Here is a 19148-nt window from a genome sequence, read left to right as displayed (position 1 = left end):
CCAATCTGTGTTAATTTGATAGGAATCAGGTTTCAATCCTACCATAGTATTTTATGAAAAGTTTATTCTGAACAAACACTGCTCCCATACTGTTTAATCCAATCTCATTTCATCTATCAAGGTACTGATGGACCGATCTACCTCTGCCCACACGGTGCCAATTAACCCCATTGGGGTGAATCTCTGTGACAGCATTAGGGTCCCAATGCCCTGGGATAGTCATGGACAGAGATTAAAGAGTGCTCTATCAGACTTACCAAGTCCATTTCCATTGTTGCTCACAACAGGACCAGCCATTGTGTTCATCGGCACTAGCGAGGTAGCTGGGGAAGGTCAGACAAGTTTAAGCATTTTCAGTATCAACAGCCCCCCTCCACAGTGTCAGGGGGGTAGGAATCACAAACAGGGTTAGGGAGGTCTGTGGGGCCCTGTGACCATGCATCGACAGTGCGGCATTCCCTGAGTGCTGACCCTCCGACAGTGCCCACTCCCTCCGCACTGATCCTCCAATAGTGCCCACTCCCTCAGCACTGACCCTCCGACAGTGCCAACTCCCACAGCACTGACCCTACGACAGTGCGGCACTCCCTCAGCACTGACCCTCTGACAGTGCCCACTCCCTCAGCACTAACACGATGGCAGTGCCCACTCCCTCAGTACTGACCCTCCAACAGTGCTCACTCCCTCAGCACTGACTCTCCAACAGTGCCCACTCCCTCAGCACTGACTCTCCAACAGTGCCCACTCCCTCAGCACTGACCCTCTGACAGTGCCCACTCCCTCAGTACTGACCCTCCGACAGTGCGGCACTCCCTCAGCACTGACCCTCCCACAGTGTGGTGCTCCCTCAGCACTGACCCTCTGACAGTGCCCACTGCCTCAGCACTGACCCTCCGACAGTGCCCGATCCCTCAGCACTGACCCCCCGACAGTGCGGCACTCCCTCAGCACTGACCCTACGACAGTGCGGCACTCTCTCAGCACTGACCCTCCGACAGTGCGGCGCTCCCTCAGCGCTGACCCCCCGACAGTGCCCACTCCCACAGCACTGACCCTCCGACAATGCCCGATCCCTCAGCACTGATCCTCCAACAGTGCCCGTTCCCTCAGCACTGACCCTCCGACAGTGCCCACTCCCACAGCACTGACCCTCCATCAGTGCCCACTACCTCAGCACTGACCCTCCGACAGTGCCCACTCCCTCAGCACTGACCCTCCGACAGTGCCCACTCCCTCAGCGCTAACCCTATGGCAGTGCCCACTCCCTAAGCACTGACCCTCCGACAGTGCCCACTCCCTCAGCACTGACCCTCTGACAGTGCAGCACTCTCTCAGCACTGACCCTCCGACAGTGCGGCACTCTCTCAGCACTGACCCTCCGACAGTGCCCACTCCCTCAGCACTGACCCTCCGACAGTGCCCACTCCCTCAGCACTGACCCTCCGACAGTGCCCACTCCCTCAGCACTGACCTGATGGCAAAATCATATAGGTTTCCTTTTATGGGGAATCTGATGTGAATTACTTTGACAGTAACTCACAGGGTGGGAGGTAAATTAATATTTAGGGATTTTAATTTTTTAATCCAGCTCTGGGAGACTCAATATCCAAATGTAGTCTTCCCAAGTGAACAATGATAACCTTCCAATCTGTGTTAATTTGATAGGAATCAGGTTTCAATCCTACCATAGTATTTTATGAAAAGTTTATTCTGAACAAACACTGCTCCCATACTGTTTAATCCAATCTCATTTCATCTATCAAGGTACTGATGGACCGATTTACCTCTGCCCACACGGTGCCAATTGACCCCATTGGGGTGAATCTCTGTGACAGCATTAGGGTCCCAATGCCCTGGGATAGTCATGGACAGAGATTAAAGAGTGCTCTATCAGACTTACCAAGTCCATTTCCATTGTTGCTCACAACAGGACCAGCCATTGTGTTCATCGGCACTAGCGAGGTAGCTGGGGAAGGTCAGACAAGTTTAAGCATTTTCAGTAACAACACCCCCCCCCTCCACAGTGTCAGGGGGGTAGGAATCACAAACAGGGTTAGGGAGGTCTGTGGGGCGCTGTGACCATGCATCGACAGTGCGGCATTCCCTGAGTGCTGACCCTCCGACAGTGCCCACTCCCTCAGCACTGACCCTCCGACAGTGCCCACTCCCTCAGCACTGACCCTCCGACAGTGCGGCACTCCCTCAGCACTGACCCCCCGACAGTGCGGCGCTTCCTCAGCACTGACCCTCCGACAGTGCCCACTCCCTCAGCGCTGACCCTATGGCAGTGCCCACTCCCTCAGCACTGACCCTCCAACAGTGCCCACTACCTCAGCACTGACCCTCCGAAAGTGCGGCACTCTCTCAGCACTGACCCTCCGACAGTGCGGCGCTCCCTCTGCACTAACCCAATGGCAGTGCCCAGTCCCTCAGCACTGACCCTCCGACAGTGCCCACTCCCTCAGCACTGACCCTCTGACAGTGCCCACTCCTTCAGCACTGACCCTCTGACAGTGCCCACTCCCTCAGCACTGACCCTCCAACAGTGCCCACTCACTCAGCACTGAGCCTCCGACAGTGCCCACTCTCTCAGCACTGACCCTCCGACAGTGCCCACTCCCTCAGCACTGACCTTAAGGCAGTGCCCTCTCCCTCAGCACTGACCCTCTGACAGTGCCCACTCCCTCAGCACTGACCCTCCGACAGTGCCCACTCCCTCAGCACTGACCCTCCGACAGTGCGGCACTCCCTCAGCACTGACCCTAAGGCAGTGCCCACTCCCTCAGTAAAATCATGTAGGTTTCCTTTTATGGGGAATCTGATGTGAATTACTTTGACAGTAACTCACAGGGTGGGAGGTAAATTAATATTTCGGGGTTTTAATTTTTTAATCCAGCTCTGGGAGACTCAATATCCAAATGTAGTCCTCTCAAGTGAACAATGATAACCTTCCAATCTGTGTTAATTTGATAGGAATCAGGTTTCAATCCTACCATAGTATTTTATGAAAAGTTTATTCTGAACAAACACTGCTCCCATACTGTTTAATCCAATCTCATTTCATCTATCAAGGTACTGATGGACCGATCTACCTCTGCCCACACGGTGCCAATTAACCCCATTGGGGTGAATCTCTGTGACAGCATTAGGGTCCCAATGCCCTGGGATAGTCATGGACAGAGATTAAAGAGTGCTCTATCAGACTTACCAAGTCCATTTCCATTGTTGCTCACAACAGGACCAGCCATTGTGTTCATCGGCACTAGCGAGGTAGCTGGGGAAGGTCAGACAAGTTTAAGCATTTTCAGTATCAACAGCCCCCCTCCACAGTGTCAGGGGGGTAGGAATCACAAACAGGGTTAGGGAGGTCTGTGGGGCCCTGTGACCATGCATCGACAGTGCGGCATTCCCTGAGTGCTGACCCTCCGACAGTGCCCACTCCCTCCGCACTGATCCTCCAATAGTGCCCACTCCCTCAGCACTGACCCTCCGACAGTGCCAACTCCCACAGCACTGACCCTACGACAGTGCGGCACTCCCTCAGCACTGACCCTCTGACAGTGCCCACTCCCTCAGCACTAACACGATGGCAGTGCCCACTCCCTCAGTACTGACCCTCCAACAGTGCTCACTCCCTCAGCACTGACTCTCCAACAGTGCCCACTCTCTCAGCACTGACTCTCCAACAGTGCCCACTCCCTCAGCACTGGCCCTCCGACAGTGCCCACTCCCTCAGCACTGACCCTCCGACAGTGCGGCACTCCCTCAGCACTGACCCTCCCACAGTGCGGCCCTCCCTCAGCACTGACCCTCTGACAGTGCCCACTCCCTCAGCACTGACCCTCCGACAGTGCGGCCCTCCCTCAGCACTGACCCCCCGACAGTGCGGCACTCCCTCAGCACTGACCCTACGACAGTGCGGCACTCCCTCAGCACTGACCCTCCGACAGTGCGGCACTCCCTCAGCACTGACCCTCCCACAGTGCGGCCCTCCCTCAGCACTGACCCTCCGACAGTGCGGCACTCCCTCAGCACTGACCCTCCCACAGTGCGGCCCTCCCTCAGCACTGACCCTCCGACAGTGCGGCACTCCCTCAGCACTGACCCTACGACAGTGCGGCACTCCCTCAGCACTGACCCTCCCACAGTGCGGCCCTCCCTCAGCACTGACCCTCCGACAGTGCGGCACTCCCTCAGCACTGACCCTCTGACAGTGCCCACTCCCTCAGCACTGACCCTCCAACAGTGCCCCCTCCCTCAGCACTGACCATCTCACAGTGCGGCACTCCCTCAGCACTGACCCTCCGACAGTGCGGCACTCCCTCAGCACTGACCCTCCGACAGTGCACGCTCCCTCAGTACTGACCCTCCGACAGTGCGGCACTCCCTCAGCACTGACCCTCCGACAGTGCACGCTCCCTCAGTACTGACCCTCCGACAGTGCACGCTCCCTCAGCACTGACCCTCCGACAGTGCCCACTCCCTCAGCACTGACCCTAAGGCAGTGCCCACTCCCTCAGCACTGACCCTAAGGCAGTGCCCACTCCCTCAGTAAAATCATGTAGGTTTCCTTTTATGGGGAATCTGATGTGAATTACTTTGACAGTAACTCACAGGGTGGGAGGTAAATTAATATTTAGGGATTTTAATTTTTTAATCCAGCTCTGGGAGACTCAATATCCAAATGTAGTCCTCTCAAGTGAACAATGATAACCTTCCAATCTGTGTTAATTTGATAGGAATCAGGTTTCAATCCTACCATAGTATTTTATGAAAAGTTTATTCTGAACAAACACTGCTCCCATACTGTTTAATCCAATCTCATTTCATCTATCAAGGTACTGATGGACCGATCTACCTCTGCCCACACGGTGCCAATTAACCCCATTGGGGTGAATCTCTGTGACAGCATTAGGGTCCCAATGCCCTGGGATAGTCATGGACAGAGATTAAAGAGTGCTCTATCAGACTTACCAAGTCCATTTCCATTGTTGCTCACAACAGGACCAGCCATTGTGTTCATCGGCACTAGCGAGGTAGCTGGGGAAGGTCAGACAAGTTTAAGCATTTTCAGTAACAACACCCACCCCCCCCCCACTCCTCCTTCCACAGTGTCAGGGGGGGTAGGAATCACAAACAGGGTTAGGGAGGTCTGTGGGGCCCTGTGACCATGCATCGACAGTGCGGCATTCCCTCAGCGCTGACCCTCCGACAGTGCGGCACTCCCTCAGCACTGACCCTCCGACAGTGTGGTGCTCCCTCAGCACTGACCCTCTGACAGTGCCCACTCCCTCAGCACTGACCCTCCGACAGTGCCCGATCCCTCAGCACTGACCCTCCGACAGTGTGGTGCTCCCTCAGCACTGACCCTCTGACAGTGCCCACTGCCTCAGCACTGACCCTCCGACAGTGCCCGATCCCTCAGCACTGACCCTCTGACAGTGCGGCTCTCCCTCAGCACTGAACCTCCGACAGTGCCCACTCCCTCAGCACTGACCCTCCGACAGTGCGGTGCTCCCTCAGCGCTGACCCCCCGACAGTGCCCACTCCCACAGCACTGACCCTCCGACAATGCCCGATCCCTCAGCACTGATCCTCCAACAGTGCCCGTTCCCTCAGCACTGACCCTCCGACAGTGCCCACTCCCACAGCACTGACCCTCCATCAGTGCCCACTACCTCAGCACTGACCCTCCGACAGTGCCCACTCCCTCAGCACTGACCCTCCGACAGTGCCCATTCCCTCAGCGCTAACCCTATGGCAGTGCCCACTCCCTAAGCACTGACCCTCCGACAGTGCCCACTCCCTCAGCACTGACCCTCTGACAGTGCAGCACTCTCTCAGCACTGACCCTCCGACAGTGCGGCACTCTCTCAGCACTGACCCTCCGACAGTGCCCACTCCCTCAGCACTGACCCTCCGACAGTGCCCACTCCCTCAGCACTGACCCTCCGACAGTGCCCACTCCCTCAGCACTGACCTGATGGCAAAATCATATAGGTTTCCTTTTATGGGGAATCTGATGTGAATTACTTTGACAGTAACTCACAGGGTGGGAGGTAAATTAATATTTAGGGATTTTAATTTTTTAATCCAGCTCTGGGAGACTCAATATCCAAATGTAGTCTTCCCAAGTGAACAATGATAACCTTCCAATCTGTGTTAATTTGATAGGAATCAGGTTTCAATCCTACCATAGTATTTTATGAAAAGTTTATTCTGAACAAACACTGCTCCCATACTGTTTAATCCAATCTCATTTCATCTATCAAGGTACTGATGGACCGATCTACCTCTGCCCACACGGTGCCAATTGACCCCATTGGGGTGAATCTCTGTGACAGCATTAGGGTCCCAATGCCCTGGGATAGTCATGGACAGAGATTAAAGAGTGCTCTATCAGACTTACCAAGTCCATTTCCATTGTTGCTCACAACAGGACCAGCCATTGTGTTCATCGGCACTAGCGAGGTAGCTGGGGAAGGTCAGACAAGTTTAAGCATTTTCAGTATCAACAGCCCCCCTCCACAGTGTCAGGGGGGTAGGAATCACAAACAGGGTTAGGGAGGTCTGTGGGGCCCTGTGACCATGCATCGACAGTGCGGCATTCCCTGAGTGCTGACCCTCCGACAGTGCCCGATCCCTCAGCACTGACCCTCCGAGAGAGCCCACTCCCTCAGCACTGACCCTCCGACAGTGCCCACTCCCTCAGCACTGACCCTCCGACAGAGCCCGCTCCCTCAGCACTGACCCTCCAACAGTGCGGCACTCCCTCAGCACTGACCCCCCGACAGTGTGGCCCTCCCTCAGCACTGACCCTCTGACAGTGCCCACTCCCTCAGCACTGACCCTCCGACAGTGCGGCGCTCCCTCAGCGCTGATCCTCCGACAGTGCCCACTCCCTCAGCACTGACCCTCCGACAGTGTGACGCTCACTCAGCACTGACCCTCTGACAGTGCCTGCTCCCTCAGCACTGACCCTCCAACAGTGCCCACTCCCTCAGCACTGACCCCCCGACAGTGCCCACTCCCTCAGCACTGACCCTCCGACAGTGCCCGCTCCCTCAGCACTGACCCTCTGACAGTGCGGCCCTCCCTCAGCACTGACCCTCTGACAGCGCCCGATCCCTCAGCACTGATCCTCCAACAGTGCCCACTCCCTCAGCACTTACACTCCAACAGAGCCCACTCCCTCAGCACTGACCCTCCGACAGTGCCTGCTCCCTCAGCACTGACCCTCCCACAGTGCCCGCTCCCTCAGCACTGACCCTCTGACAGTGCCTGCTCCCTCAGCACAGACCCTCTGACAGTGTGGGCTCCCTCAGCACTGACCCTCCGACAGTGCCCACTCCCTCAGCACTGACCCTCCGACAGTGCCCGCTCCCTCAGCACTGACCCTCCAACAGTGCCCGCTCCCTCAGCACTGACCCTCCGACAGTGTGACGCTCACTCAGCACTGACCCTCTGACAGTGCCTGCTCCCTCAGCACTGACCCTCCGACAGTGCCCACTCCCTCAGCACTGACCCCCCGACAGTGCCCGCTCCCTCAGCACTGACCCTCCGACAGTGCCTGCTCCCTCAGCACTGACCCTCTGACAGTGCCAGCTCCCTCAGCACTGACCCTCCGACAGTGCCTGCTCCCTCAGCACAGACCCTCTGACAGTGTGGGCTCCCTCAGCACTGACCCTCCGACAGTGCCCACTCCCTCAGCACTGAGCCTCCGACAGTGCCCGCTCCCTCAGCACTGACCCTCCAACAGTGCCCGCTCCCTCAGCACTGACCCTCTGACAGTGCGGCCCTCCCTCAGCACTGACCCTCTGACAGTGCCCGATCCCTCAGCACTGATCCTCCAACAGTGCCCACTCCCTCAGCACTTACCCTCCAAAAGAGCCCACTCCCTCAGCACTGACCCTCCGACAGTGCCCGCTCCCTCAGCACTGACCCTCTGACAGTGCCTGCTCCCTCAGCACTGACCATCTGACAGTGCCCACTCCCTCAGCACTGACCCTCTGACAGGGCCCACTCCCTCAGCACTGACCCTCTGACAGTGCCTGCTCCCTCAGCACAGACCCTCTGACAGTGTGGGCTCCCTCAGCACTGACCCTCCGACAGTGCCCACTCCCTCAGCACTGACCCTCCGACAGTGCCCGCTCCCTCAGCACTGACCCTCCAACAGTGCCCGCTCCCTCAGCACTGACCCTCTGACAGTGCAGCCCTCCCTCAGCACTGACCCTCTGATGGAGCCCATCCCCTCAGTTGTGTGGGAGTCTGGATTCAGTGCTCAGTGTAGGGTGCTTCAGATCGGAGTTAATGTCTGGCGGTACGTACGTGTGGGAGTTGTAACATCTGCAGTTGCTCCAGACAACATCCAGTACTTGTCATCTACCTTCTTTATCTGCCCTTGACTCTCGAGCTGATACAAACAGCGCTGGACCCTTGCTTTTGGCTGATGTAACTCCTGGGCAAGGCGAATGGCTGACTTCCTGCTGGACAACTGCAGACACACCATGACCCTCTGATGCAGGTCTGTGCAAAGGAGGGAGTATGGAATATGTGGAAGTTAATTTGGCAGTTACATCGTTAATTTAGCGGTATAATGCATGCACAGGATTATGTTACAAGGCTCAGGTAACAGATAATGGTAGCACACTTTAATAGGCTAGTGAAATCACGTGATAGATAAGCTAATGTTAAAGATTACGGTGGTGTAAGATGGTCGGTTAAGTGGTATCAGCAGACCAGGGTGGCAGAAGATGCTTAGTTTAGAATTGGTTAGTATGATTGGTTATGCACCAGGAACGAGGGCAGTAAAAACCGAAGGTTCGGAGAGGTCGGGGTTGGGCTGGGGTGTACCAAGCCAAAAATCACACAACACCAGGTTATAGTCCAACAGGTTTAATTGGAAGCAATTTACCTGACGAAGGAGCAGTGCTCCAAAAGCGAGTGCTTCCAAGAAAACCAGTTGGGCTCTAACCTGGTGTTGTGTGATTTTTAATTTTACAAAGAGAAGAGGCACCGTGAGATGATCGGACAGACAGGAGAGACATGTTCTGATTGCCACAGCTTGGATTTGCAAATCAAAGTTCAACTGGGTGAAGAATTTTCTGTCTCCTGGTAATTTTCCCCAGAGGACTGGGAGATCTGGCCACAACAGGAGCTCAGCGTTAAACACAACACAGAGTGAAACAGAAACATACATCGATAGATACAAAGATGTGAATACATACATAGAAACGTAGATAGATACATCTATAGATACAGCATTAGATACATCCATACATACATACATACATCCATAGATACAGCCATAGATACATCCATACATCCATACATACATCCATACATACATAGATACATACATCCATCCATACATACATAGATACATACACACATCCATAGATACATACATAGATACATACATACATAAATAGATACATACATAGATACACAGGAACAGGAGGCCATTCAGCCCCCCTTCTTCAGCCTGTTACACGGGAACAAGAAGCCATTCAACACCTTGTGAATCTCACTATCCCCCCATACCCCAGACACCCTGTGAGTCTCACTATCCCCATACCCCAGACACCCTGTGAGTCTCACTATCCCCCCCATACCCCAGACACCCTGTGAGACTCACTATCCCCCCCATACCCCAGACACCCTGTGAGTCTCACTATCCCCCCCATACCCCAGACACCCTGTCAGTCTCACTATCCCCCCCTTACCCCAGACACCCTGTGAGTCTCACTATCCCCCCATACCCCAGACACCCTGTGAGTCTCACTATCCCCCCTTACCCCAGACACCCTGTGAGTCTCACTATCCCCCCATACCCCAGACACCCTGTGAGTCTCACTATCCCCCCTTACCCCAGATACCCTGTGAGTCTCACTATCCCCCCTTACCCCAGATACCCTGTGAGTCTCACTATCCCCCCTTACCCCAGATACCCTGTGAGTCTCACTATCCCCCCTTACCCCAGACACCCTGTGAGTCTCACTATCCCCCCCATACCCCAGACACCCTGTGAGTCTCACTATCCCCATAGCCCAGACACCCTGTGAGTCTCACTATGCCCCCATACCCCAGACACCCTGTGAGTCTCACTATCCCCCCCATACCCCAGACACCCTGTGACTCTCACTATCCCCCCATACCCCAGACACCCTGTGAGTCTCACTATCCCCCCTTACCCCAGATACCCTGTGAGTCTCACTATCCCCCCTTACCCCAGATACCCTGTGAGTCTCACTATCCTCCCATACCCAGACACCCTGTGAGTCTCACTATCCCCCCCATACCCCAGACACCCTGTGACTCTCACTATCCTCATAGCCCAGACACCCTGTGAGTCTCACTATCCCCCCTTACCCCAGACACCCTGTGAGTCTCACTAGCCCCCCCATACCCCAGACACCCTGTGAGTCTCACTATCCCCCCCTTACCCCAGATACCCTGTGAGTCTCACTATCCCCCCTTACCCCAGATACCCTGTGAGTCTCACTATCCCCCCTTACCCCAGACACCCTCTGAGTCTCACTATCCCCCCATACCCCAGACACCCTGTGAGTCTCACTATCCCCCCATACCCCAGACCCCCTGTGAGTCTCACTATCCCCCCATACCCCAGACACCCTGTGAGTCTCACTATCCCCCCATACCCCAGACACCCTGTGAGTCTCACTATCCCCATACCCCAGACTCCCTGTGAGTCTCACTATCCCCCCTTACCCCAGACACCCTGTGAGTCTCACTATCCCCCCATACCCCAGACACCCTGTGAGTCTCACTATCCCCCCCTTACCCCAGACACCCTGTGAGTCTCACTATCCCCCCTTACCCCAGACTCCCTGTGAGTCTCACTATCCCCCTTACCCCAGACTCCCTGTGAGTCTCACTATCCCCCTTACCCCAGACTCCCTGTGAGTCTCACTATCCCCATACCCCAGACACCCTGTCAGTCTCACTATCCCCCCTTACCCCAGACACCCTATGAGTCTCACTATCCCCCCTTACCCCAGACACCCTGTGAGTCTCACTATCCCCCCTTACCCCAGACACCCTGTGAGTCTCACTATCCCCCCATACCCCAGACACCCTGTGAGTCTCACTATCCCCCCATACCCCAGACACCCTGTGAGTCTCACTATCCCCCCCTTACCCCAGACACCCTGTGAGTCTCACTATCCCCATACCCCAGACTCCCTGTGAGTCTCACTATCCCCCCTTACCCCAGACACCCTGTGAGTCTCACTATCCCCCCATACCCCAGACACCCTGTGAGTCTCACTATCCCCCTTACCCCAGACACCCTGTGAGTCTCACTATCCCCCTTACCCCAGACACCCTGTGAGTCTCACTATCCCCCCCTTACCCCAGACACCCTGTGAGTCTCACTATCCCTCCTTACCCCAGACACCCTGTCAGTCTCACTATCCCCCCATACCCCAGACGCCCTGTGAGTCTCACTATCCCCCCATACCCCAGACGCCCTGTGTGTCTCACTATCCCCTTACCCCAGACACCCTGTCAGTCTCACTATCCCCCCCTTACCCCAGACACCCTGTCAGTCTCACTATCCCCCCATACCCCAGACGCCCTGTGAGTCTCACTATCCCCCCATACCCCAGACGCCCTGTGTGTCTCACTATCCCCTTACCCCAGACACCCTGTCAGTCTCACTATCCCCCCCTTACCCCAGACACCCTGTCAGTCTCACTATCCCCCCATACCCCAGACCCCCTGTGAGTCTCACTATCCCCCCATACCCCAGACACCCTGTGAGTCTCACTATCCCCCCCTTACCCCGGACTCCCTGTGAGTCTCACTATCCCCCCATACCCCAGACACCCTGTGAGTCTCACTATCCCCTTACCCCAGACTCCCTGTGAGTCTCACTATCCCCCCTTACCCCAGACACCCTGTGAGTCTCACTATCCCCCCATACCCCAGACACCCTGTGAGTCTCACTATCCCCCCATACCCCAGACTCCCTGTCAGTCTCACTATCCCCCCTTACCCCAGACACCCTGTGAGTCTCACTATCCCCCCATACCCCAGACACCCTGTGAGTCTCACTATCCCCCCTTACCCCAGACACCCTGTGAGTCTCACTATCCCCCCTTACCCCAGACACCCTGTGAGTCTCACTATCCCCTCATACCCCAGACACCCTGTGAGTCTCACTATCCCCCCCTTACCCCAGACTCCCTGTGAGTCTCACTATCCCCCCATACCCCAGACACCCTGTGAGTCTCACTATCCCCCCTTACCCCAGACTCCCTGTGAGTCTCACTATCCCCCTTACCCCAGACACCCTGTGAGTCTCACTATCCCCCCTTACCCCAGACACCCTGTGAGTCTCACTATCCCCCCCTTACCCCAGACACCCTGTGAGTCTCACTATCCTCCCCTTACCCCAGACACCCTGTCAGTCTCACTATCCCCCCATACCCCAGACACCCTGTGAGTCTCACTATCCCCCCCTTACCCCAGACACCCTGTGAGTCTCACTATCCCCATACCCCAGACTCCCTGTGAGTCTCACTATCCCCCCTTACCCCAGACACCCTGTGAGTCTCACTATCCCCCCATACCCCAGACACCCTGTGAGTCTCACTATCCCCCTTACCCCAGACACCCTGTGAGTCTCACTATCCCCCTTACCCCAGACACCCTGTGAGTCTCACTATCCCCCCCTTACCCCAGACACCCTGTGAGTCTCACTATCCCTCCTTACCCCAGACACCCTGTCAGTCTCACTATCCCCCCATACCCCAGACGCCCTGTGAGTCTCACTATCCCCATACCCCAGACACCCTGTGAGTCTCACTATCCCCCCCTTACCCCAGACACCCTGTGAGTCTCACTATCCTCCCCTTACCCCAGACACCCTGTCAGTCTCACTATCCCCCCATACCCCAGACACCCTGTCAGTCTCACTATCCCCCCATACCCCAGACGCCCTGTGAGTCTCACTATCCCCCCATACCCCAGACACCCTGTGAGTCTCACTATCCCCCCCTTACCCCAGACTCCCTGTGAGTCTCACTATCCCCCCATACCCCAGACACCCTGTGAGTCTCACTATCCCCTTACCCCAGACTCCCTGTGAGTCTCACTATCCCCCTTACCCCAGACACCCTGTGAGTCTCACTATCCCCCCCTTACCCCAGACACCCTGTGAGTCTCACTATCCTCCCCTTACCCCAGACACCCTGTCAGTCTCACTATCCCCCCATACCCCAGACACCCTGTGAGTCTCACTATCCCCCCCTTACCCCAGACACCCTGTGAGTCTCACTATCCCCATACCCCAGACTCCCTGTGAGTCTCACTATCCCCCCTTACCCCAGACACCCTGTGAGTCTCACTATCCCCCCATACCCCAGACACCCTGTGAGTCTCACTATCCCCCTTACCCCAGACACCCTGTGAGTCTCACTATCCCCCTTACCCCAGACACCCTGTGAGTCTCACTATCCCCCCTTACCCCAGACACCCTGTGAGTCTCACTATCCCTCCTTACCCCAGACACCCTGTCAGTCTCACTATCCCCCCATACCCCAGACGCCCTGTGAGTCTCACTATCCCCATACCCCAGACACCCTGTGAGTCTCACTATCCCCCCCTTACCCCAGACACCCTGTGAGTCTCACTATCCTCCCCTTACCCCAGACACCCTGTCAGTCTCACTATCCCCCCATACCCCAGACACCCTGTGAGTCTCACTATCCCCCCCTTACCCCAGACACCCTGTGAGTCTCACTATCCCCCCCTTACCCCAGACACCCTGTGAGTCTCACTATCCCCCCATACCCCAGACACCCTGTGAGTCTCACTATCCCCCCTTACCCCAGACACCCTGAGTCTCACTTCCCCCCCGCCCACCCCATACCCCAGACACTATGTGAGTCTTACTTATCCCTTCCCGCTCTCCCACCCTGGATCCACGTGCTAAATCATATCGACTCCCCTCCTCAACAATGATTTCTCTCTCCCACCCCACCCTCTTCCACTGACCGAACTTCAATCTGTGGTTCCGTACTGTTCGCTTGGAGATGCCAGAATCGAAACTGAACCGGTCTCTCTCTCTCTCTCTCTCTCTCTCTTGCTCTCTTCCTCCTCTGTGTCCAACCTCCCTCTGTCTCTGTCTACCCCCTCCCTTTCATTCTGTCTGTCTCCCTCTCCCTCTAACCCCCAGTCTCTCAGTCTCATTCTTACCACCCCCACCCCCACCCATCCCTCTCTCCCTCCGTTTCCCGTTCCCAATTTGATTTATCACGGAATCGAAACTGAAAGTTAATGTCGCTGACACCGAATAGTTCCAGCTCAGGCAACGAATCTTTTTTTTCCCCCCAACCACTGCCAACTCTCAGTTGGACCCTCAGCATTTGGCTCCATCTCCGTCTCGTCCTTTCCCCAAATCCATTCTCCCCCAACCCTCCAGCGCGGTGTCCCTCTCCCTCTACATCTCTGTTCACTGGCTGCCTCTTCCTTTCATTTCTCTATCACATTCTGTGTGTGTGTGTGTGTGTGTGTCTCTATTCTCTCTCCCAGCCATCTCTCTCCCTCTCTCTCTCTCCCACCCATCTCTCTCCCTCTCTCTCTCCCCCACCCATCTCTCTCTCCCTCTCTCTCTCTCTCTCTCTCTCCCCCACTCATCTCTCTCTCTCTCTCTCCCTCCCACGTCTCTCCCCCTCTCGTTTGTTCAGAGCTGCTCATCAGATCCTGTCCACCAATTCGGGGGGAAGCTCCTGCCAGCTCAGCCCCGGAACCGTCCTCTCTCTCTCTCTCTCTCTCTCTGTCTGTCTGTCTGTGGTTCCCCCCGCGGTTTCCTGAAGACCCACTTCCCCGACCCCCCACCCCCTGGGGTCAGGGTGGGCCACAGCAGTGGATGGAGACTCTCGCACACTGGGAAACGCGAACCCACCCTGATCCGTCCCGGGCGACGAAACTTCAACTGGCGGCTGGGACATCCTGAAGCACAAGAGAGGACGGTCTGACAAACAAGAGCCGGCAGGGAGTTTGGAACTGGGCTTTAGGGCACGCCTTTTAGAGACTGAGAACATGCCCTCTGTCAGCGAGGGCGGTCTTCAGATTTCTCCGAAGATTTTCCGTTCACCCTTTCAGCACCTTTTCCCCATTTTCAAAACACTTCCAAACCTTTTTTCTTCAAAAAAAAATAAAGATTTTCAGAAACGTTTCCAAAATACTTTGGAAAGACACTTTTATCTACTTATTAAACCGAGATTGGCCTGGGGTGTAGACAACCCCAGGTTATAGTCCGACAGGTTTAATTGGAAGCATCTTACCTGATGAAGGGGCAGCGCTCCGAAAGCTAGTGCTTCCAATTAAACCTGGTGTTGTTTGACTTTTAACTCTATAAACTTAAGGTGCCCTAAAGCCCAGTTCCAAACAGAGAGTCGTGGAGTCAAAGATGTTAATTTCAGCTTTTGCTTTTGTCAAGTTTGATCACTTCTGAGAATAAAACATTTTATTCGATATTTTCAGTGTTTTGTTTGTCCTGGACCCATTCTGTTTGTGGAGTTTTCAGATGGGGTTAAGTTTGAATTAGACTTTTGTTATTCTCATTTGTATAATGAATGTAATAGCCCTGAAAACAGTCATTTTAACAGTTTGTCTCAGAGTCAATATTATACTTCCTCCAGCCCTGCTGCCCCCACCAGCGCCACTCACCTGCATTCTGCTGACACACCCTCCCACAGACCCCACTGTCACTATCCCCAACCCCCCCCCTCCCCCGAGAACCCCTAGGGGAACACTACCCCTGCTCATGACTCCACCCCCATTCCCCCCCCCCCCCCCCACCATCACACCCACTCCAGTTACAGGTTTCGCCCCCACTCCCAGCTCTACACCCACACCAGATCCCAGCTCCCAGCCCTGCCGGGTTTTCACCATTCCCCCCCTCCCCCCCCCACCCCGCTGACCTCCCCCTCACTGAGGACTTGGATCAGTCCTCAGCAAAGGACTCCCCTTCATCCCCCTCCGTCCACGCATCAATCAATTTAATACACGCCGTGACATCGAACAATTCTTCCGTCGCCTCCGCCTCCGAGCTTACTTTCACAATCAGGACTCCCGCCCACCTTCCGAGGACCCCTTCGCCCACCTCCAACACACTGCATCCACCTGGACACCCCGCGCTGGCCTATTACCTGCCCTCGACCTCTTCATTTCCAACTGCCGCCAGGACATTAACTGCCTCAACCTGTCTACCTCCCTCCCCCACTCCAACCTCTCACCCTCACAACGCGCAGCCCTCCAATCCCTCTGCTCCAATCCCAACCTCACCATCAAGCCAGCGGATAAAGGGGGCGCATTGGTAGTCTGGCGCACTGACCTCTACACAGCTGAAGCCAAACGCCAACTCGAGGACACCTCTTCCTACTGCCCCCTCGACCATGACCCCACCCCCCATTACCAAACCATCATCTCCCAGACAATACAGTACCTCATCACCTCAGATCTCCCACCCACACCTTCCAACCTCATAGTCCGGGAACCCCGCACTGCCCGGTTCTACCTCCTTCCCAAGATCCACAAGCCTGACCACCCTGGCCGACCCATTGTCTCAGCATGCTCCTGCCCCACTGAACTCATCTCTACCTACCTCGACACTGTCCTATCCCCCCTAGTCCAGATACTCCCAACATACGTTCGAGACACCACCCACGCCCTCAACCTCCTCCAAGACTTCCGTTTCCCCGGCCCCCAACGCTTCATCTTCACCATGGATATCCAATCCCTCTACACCTCCATCCGCCATGACCAGGGCTTCCAAGCCCTCTGTTTGTTCCTCTCCAGACATCCCCAACAGTACCCTTCCACTGACACTCTCATTCGTTTGGCCGAACTGGTCCTCACCCTTAACAATTTCACCTTTGAATCCTTCCACTTCCTCCAGACCAAAGGTGTAGCCATGGGCACACGTATGGGCCCCAGCTATGCCTGTCTCTTTGTTGACTATGTAGAACAGTTGATCTTCCGTAATTACACCGGCACCACTCCCCACCTCTTCCTCCACTACATTGATGACTGCATTGGCACCACCTCGTGCTCCCGCGAGGAGGTTGAGCAATTCATCAACTTCACCAACACATTCCAACCTGACCTTAAATTTACCTGGACCATTTCTGACACCTCGCTCCCCTTCCTGGATCTCTCCATCTCCATTAATGATGACCGACTTGACACACATTTTTTACAAATCCACCGACTCCCACAGCTACCTGGATTACACCTCTTCCCACCCTACCTCTTGCAAAAATGACATCCCATATTCCCAATTCCTCCACCTCCGCCGGATCTGCTCCCAGGAGGACCAGTTCCACCACAGAACACACCAGACGCGCAATTTCCCTTCCCACGTGGTTAAAGATGCCCTCCAACGCATCTCGTCTACATCCCACACCTCCACCCTCAGACCCCACCCCTCCAACCGTAACAAGGACAGAACGCCCCTGGTGCTGACCTTCCACCCTACCAACCTTTGCATAAACCAAATCATCCACCGACATTTCCGCCACCTCCGAACAGACCCCACCACCAGGGATATATTTCCCTCCCCACCACTTTCCGCCTTCCGCAAAGACCGTTCCCTCCGTGACTACCTGGTCAGGTCCACGCCCCCTCCCACCCTGCCCCCTGTAAAAACCCCATCCCATATTCCCAATTCCTTCACCTTCGCCTTCGCCTTATCTGCTCCCAGAAGGACCAGTTCCAAAACCGAACAACCCAGATGGCCTCCTTCTTCAAAGACCGCAACTTCCCCTCCAACGTGGTCGACGACACTCTCCACCGCATCTCCCCCACTTCCTGCTCCTCTGCCCTTGAACCCCGCCCCTACAATCGCCACCAGGACAGAACCCCACTGGTCCTCACCTACCACCCCACCAACCTCCAGATACATCGTATCATCCTCCGTCATTTCCGCCACCTCCAAACAGACCCCACCACCAGGGATATATTTCCCTCCCCTCCCCTATCAGCGTTCAGGAGAGACCACTCCCTCCGCGACTCCCTCGTCAGGTCCACACGCCCCCACCAACCCAACCTCCACTCCCGGCACCTTCCCCTGCAACTGCAAGAAGTGCAAAACTTGCGCCCACACCCGCCCCCCTCACTTCCCTCCAAGGCCCCAATGGATCCTTCCATATCCGTCGCAAATTCACCTGCACCTCCACACACATCATTTACTGTGTCCGTTACACCCGATGTGGCCTCCTCTACATTGGGGAGACAGGCCGCCTACTTGCGGAACATTTCAGAGAACACCTCTGGGACACCCGGACCAACCAACCCAACCACCCCGTGGCTCAACACTTCAACTCCCCCTCCCACTCCACTAAGGACATGCAGGTCCTTGGCCTCCTCCATCGCCAGACCTGGCCACACGATGGTTGGAGGAAGAGCGCCCCATCTTCCGCCTAGGAACCCTCCAACCACAAGGGATGAATGCAGATTTCTCCAACTTCCTAATTTCTCCTCCCCCCCCACCTTACCTCAGTCCCAACCCTCAGAATCAGCATCGCCTTCTTGACCTGCAATCATCTTCCCAACCTCTCCGCCCCCCACCCCCCTCTCCGGCCGATCACCCTCACCCTCACCTCATTCCACCTATCGTATTCCCAGCGCCCCTCCCCCAAATTCCCTCCCCCCCACTCCACCCCCTACCTTTTATCTCAGCCCGCTTGGCGCACCAGCCTCATTCCTGAAGAAGGGCTTATATGCCCGAAACGTCGATTCTCCTGCTCCTCGGATGTTGCCTGGCCTGCTGTGTTTCTCCAGCACCACATTTTTTCAACTCTGGTACTCCTGGGAACGAAGGGCTTGTCAAATGACAAGCAGTTGATTTCCACACTGTAGCGAATCTGATTGACTCTTTGTTGACCCATTGGAGTTTACAAGGGATGAGTAGGGATATAATTGAAACTTACAGAATACTAAGTGGTCTAAGAGTGGATGTGGGGCAGGAGTCTCCACCAGTAGGAGCGAAAAGCAAGCAGGGTATAGATTTGGAGAGAAGGACGATTGACCTTTAAGAACTGAGATGGGAAGATACTTCTTCAGCCAGAGAGTAGTGTATCTGCAGAATCAAGCTGCAAAGGACTGTGAAGGTCAAG

The 19148-nt window shown here is 55.5% G+C and overlaps 1 protein-coding gene across 1 annotated transcript in view; it reads right to left on the bottom strand.

Moving 5' to 3' along the window:
• The window catches only part of LOC140470626 (uncharacterized), a 34087-nt gene that overhangs the window by 11308 nt on the left and 3631 nt on the right, over nt 1-19148 (bottom strand). Inside the window, exons 2-7 of the mRNA XM_072566672.1 lie at nt 8329-8526; nt 6410-6475; nt 4975-5040; nt 3209-3274; nt 1901-1966; nt 258-323 (exon numbers count right to left, since the gene is read on the bottom strand). Coding sequence (XP_072422773.1) covers nt 258-323; nt 1901-1966; nt 3209-3274; nt 4975-5040; nt 6410-6475; nt 8329-8526 — 528 coding nt within the window. The remainder of the gene's footprint in view (nt 1-257; nt 324-1900; nt 1967-3208; nt 3275-4974; nt 5041-6409; nt 6476-8328; nt 8527-19148) is intronic.

This window comes from Chiloscyllium punctatum, chromosome 52, assembly GCF_047496795.1.
Source record: "Chiloscyllium punctatum isolate Juve2018m chromosome 52, sChiPun1.3, whole genome shotgun sequence".
Taxonomy (NCBI): Eukaryota; Metazoa; Chordata; class Chondrichthyes; order Orectolobiformes; family Hemiscylliidae; genus Chiloscyllium; species Chiloscyllium punctatum.
This window is presented reverse-complemented; position numbering and strand designations above follow the sequence as displayed.